The following is a 4,384-nucleotide window of genomic DNA, read 5'->3' on the forward strand; positions in this document are numbered from 1 at the left end:
TATATTATATTATATTATATTACATTACATTACATTACATTACATTATATTATGCTATACTAAAACTTATCTCCCTCCGGCTCCCCATTCCCCACACTTCCCCTACTCCTTGCCCTGGGAATGCCACTTCTCCTCAAGCAGGAATTGTTATCCCAAAGCCCTGAGCCCCTGGGTTCCTGGGTACAGATCCCTCAGCCTGACCTGGAGCTGTGCCCTCCCCACAGGAGAACAAGAGCCGACAGATCCGACAGTTTCACTTCCATGGCTGGCCAGAGGTTGGGATCCCCGGAGATGGGAAGGGGATGATCAACATCATTGCAGCGGTGCAGAAGCAGCAGCAGCAGTCTGGCAACCACCCCATCACTGTGCACTGCAGGTAAAGCCTGGCTGGAGCAGCTGGGCCACCCCTCTGAGGGGATCTGCTCCACCAGGAGCTTGGGAGATGGTCACAATCCCAAATTGTGTCCTGGATAAAGTGGGAGAGGGTGGGGTGTGGTATTTTTGGGGTTGTTGGGAGGAATGATGAATCTCATTCCATGTTCTTAGAAGGTTAATTTATTATTTTATGATCTATATTATATTAAAGAATACTGTACTGTATTAAAGAATACAGAGAGGATACTTAGAGAAGGTTAAAAGATAATAATGAAAACTCATGACTCTCTCCAGAGCCCTGACACAGCTTGATGGTGATTGGTCATTAAATAAAAACAATTGATATGAAACCAATGAAACAACCATCTGTGGGTAAACAATCTCCAAACCACATTCCAAAGCACCAAACACAGGAGAAGCAAATGAGATAAGAATTGTTTTCCTATTTCTCTGAGGCTTCTCAGGGATTTTTCCAGAAAATATGGCAGTGACACTGAGGCAGGGCTGTGGCTCCTCCAGTTCTCCAGAGCTTCCCACGTGGATTGTCCTCTGGGCAAAGGCAGCAGGGGTTTTCCCTCAGCTCCTGGTTTCTCTTTCCCAGTGCTGGAGCAGGAAGAACGGGCACCTTCTGTGCGCTGAGCACTGTCCTGGAGAGGGTGAAGGCAGAGGCCATCCTCGATGTCTTTCAGACAGTCAAGAGTTTAAGACTACAGAGGCCACACATGGTGCAGACACTGGTAGGTGCCTCCTGCCCCACCAGAACCTCAGCAAGGCTGGGCTGGGGGTCTCAGTGTTGAGCAAAAACCTCTTTGGTTCAAGGTTTTTGCTCTCCATGAAAGAGGGAATGAGGGGAGATGTGGGTTCATCATCCCTGGGAGTGCCCAAGGCCAGGTTGGACTTGGCTTGGAGCAACCTGGGACAGTGGAAAGTGTCCCTGACCATGGAAGGGGGTTGGAGCAATCTCAAGGTTCCTTCCAACCCAAACCATTCCAGGATCCATGATTCTGTGAGGGTGGGCCAGGAGCTGCCTCCCCTTCCTCTTGTTAAGGCATCAAATGCCTTTTAAGCACTGAGAGAAGTTGTAGGAACCTCCTTGGGGACATCCTCAGCCACAGTCCATACATTAATGAGCTGAAACTCCTGGAGAAGTGTCCTGGAGTGGCTGTGGAACCCTGCACATTGGTAGAGTTGGGGCTGAGTAGGATCTTGCAAGAGGGATTTGCTCAGGGCTTTAGAAGAAAAATCTTTTGGGATCCAAACAGAACCTCAGAGAGGGAAGGGGAAAACAGAATTCCTTTTGCCATGGGTACCCCAGGAAGGGTTTGGGGGTCACAGGGAGGTGGGACCTGCTCTGGACACCTGCCCAAGCTGTCTCAGGTGTGGATTTTCCTGCTGTGAGCCTGTTCTCTCTGAACTCCCACAGGAACAGTACGAATTCTGCTACAAGGTGGTGCAGGAATACATCGACGCCTTCTCAGACTACGCCAACTTCAAGTGAAGAAAAGCAGGAACAAAAAATCCACACCCACCCTCCCTGAAATGACAGAAGAGTTGCCTTCTTTAATATTTTGTAATATTCTGTTTGTTAATATACCCCCCCAAACAAAACAAAAACAAAACCTATGTGTATATATCTTAACTGTTTTAGAGGTTGGTACCATAAGCTTCATATTAGCTGGAGATTTTATATGTAGCAAAGTGTTAGTGCAGATACTGTTGGCTCCTTTTTTTCCAATGTTTTATTGGGGAATTAAATAGCTTGATGTTTGGATTAATATTGTCATACCATCTCTCTTCTAGAGAGTTGATACAGCCTGTTATTTTGTTTGTAAATCTCTTTTTTCTTTTTTTTTTTTTCTTGAGGGAGTAAAACCTTTTTAAAAAAAAAAAAAAGGAAAGAAAGATATCCTGGATCTCATCTGAAACAAAACCCAAACCCTCTCCACCACCATAACCCTACCAGCACAAGCTTTTCCAAACCTGCAGGGAAATGGTTTCACATTTTTCTGCTGGTCAGCTCTAAAAAAAAAAAAATAAGGAGAAAAAAAAAAGCTCATTCTGTGTGTGTGTTTATATATAAATACCCTCATTTTTGTACCAAAAGCTAAAAACTTTGCTCCCTCAGGGTCAGGCCACCATGTACTGCTGGTTTGGAAACTGTAATTGCCACACAGCAGCACCCAAACGTTGGGATTTCGACCCCAAAAAAGCAAAGCCCAGAAAACCAAAAGGATTTTTGCTCCCTGAAGGAAAGGTCTGTGTGTTTGGAGCTGGATTTTAGAGCAGGGATTGGGGTTGGCCCTGTGGCCCTGAGCTGAGGGTGGTCACTGCCATCCCTGCTGGGGCTCTGTGCACCAGGTGAGCTCCAGCCTCAGCTGCTGGGGGAGATTTCCAGTTATTTTTCCTGGCATCCTAAGAGATCACAGAATGAGGGAATGGTTTGGGGTGGAAGGGATCTCAGAGAATATCCAATCCAATATCCATGACAGGGACACCTTCCACTATCCCAGATCTCTCCAAACCTCATCCAACCTGGCCTTGGGCACTTGCAGGGATCCAGGGGCAGCCACAGCTTCTCTGGGCACCCTGTGCCAGGGCCTGCCCACCCTCCCAGGGCAGGATTTTTCCCAAATCCCCACTCCAGGCCTGCTCTCTTTCAAGAAGAATCCAAAGGCTCAAGAAATATCCTGAAGACCAGGGGTGCAGCACTTGTATCTTAGGAAAAAAACAGGTTAATATTGATAATTTTAATATTTTTCTTATGAAGCAGAGGATGAGGAAACACCTTCCTTGTCCCTCCTGCAGTCAGGGGCACCATGGCCACGTTAATGGGGGAGCTCCATCCCCTCTGCAGGCACTGGGAGAACTGGTTTGGAGCAGAGGCTTCACCCCAAGGATTTCTCTGGACACCCCTAACAGTGCTGGGGAGCACAGGATGGGTGGCAGGGCCCAGGAATATTGACAGGGATGTTCTAGGCTCAGGATATGGGGTTGAAATTTAGGAAATTCTGGGGAAAACCAGCCCAGGAGTCAGAGTATCCAAGTTTTTTTCAGCTTTTTCCATCCAGGCAGGATTCAGTGGAGGCACACAGGCAAGGGGGCACCCTCAGCCACACAAAACACCCCCAAAAGTTGTTTTGCTGCTGCCACCATCCCCACTCCATCACCTGGTACCCCTCATGAGCCCCAACATCACCCCATTGCCAATAAATTCCAACTCCTAAATTCTGGGGGCTTTGGGCCAAGGCTGTCAGACACTCTCAGAAATAAATGTGGTGACCCCAAAGAAATGGGGACCCTCCTTGAACAGGGGGGCTTCATTTGTCCCCACAGATGCTCCACCCAGGAGCATGGACCACCCCAACAAGTCCCTCCATTTCCCCTTTTTTCCTTCATTCCCAGGATCTCAGGGGGTTTGGGGAAATTTTGGGGTGCCAGGAGCTGCCTTGAGCTTTTGCCACAGCATCTGCCCTGGCCCCATCCTGCATCCAACTGCAAATATCAGAGAGATGAGCAGCTGCTGGAGATAATCCAGGGCCAGATCCTGCCTAAATCCCCTTCCCAAACTCTGGCACATCCCCTGAGCTGGGAGCTGTGGGCTCCATGGCCACTGCCAGCCTCCAGCCCCACTTTGAGGGTGACAGATTTGAAATGGGGGCAGAACCAAGGAAACGGGGGCTGGGAAACTGAGGCACGGGGAATTTGCTTTCACCAAGAGCATCCCTGGAGCTGCAGAGGGACAATCTGCATCCATCCCTTTCCCAGCTGCCAGGAAATGGGAAATGAGCTCGTTCTGGGGGGTCCCCAGGGCAGAATCCCCAAAAAGGGGTCTCGGGGTGCTGTTCTGTGGTGCCAGGGGGATTTGGGGACAAAGAGGCACCGGGCACCGGCACGGGGAGGTCAGTGCCATCAGCGAGGTCACTGTCCCCCGGGGGAACGGTGGCCGGGCCGACGTCACTGTCACCGAGCCCTTCAAATAGCGGTGCCTGCCCTGCCGGCCACTGCCACC

The 4,384-nt window shown here is 49.5% G+C and overlaps 1 protein-coding gene across 1 annotated transcript in view; it reads left to right on the forward strand.

The window, feature by feature from the left end:
- Positions 1-2,429, forward strand: part of PTPRA (protein tyrosine phosphatase receptor type A) — a 97,447-nt gene extending 95,018 nt beyond the window's left edge. Inside the window, 3 exon segments of the mRNA XM_005427753.2 lie at positions 225-376; positions 977-1,112; positions 1,799-2,429. Of these exon segments, the coding sequence (XP_005427810.2) occupies positions 225-376; positions 977-1,112; positions 1,799-1,873 (363 nt within the window). The 3' untranslated portion in view covers positions 1,874-2,429.
- The last annotated feature ends 1,955 nt before the right edge of the window (positions 2,430-4,384 follow it).

Source organism: Geospiza fortis, unplaced genomic scaffold, assembly GCF_000277835.1.
Source record: "Geospiza fortis unplaced genomic scaffold, GeoFor_1.0 scaffold180, whole genome shotgun sequence".
In the NCBI taxonomy this organism is placed as follows: domain Eukaryota; kingdom Metazoa; phylum Chordata; class Aves; order Passeriformes; family Thraupidae; genus Geospiza; species Geospiza fortis.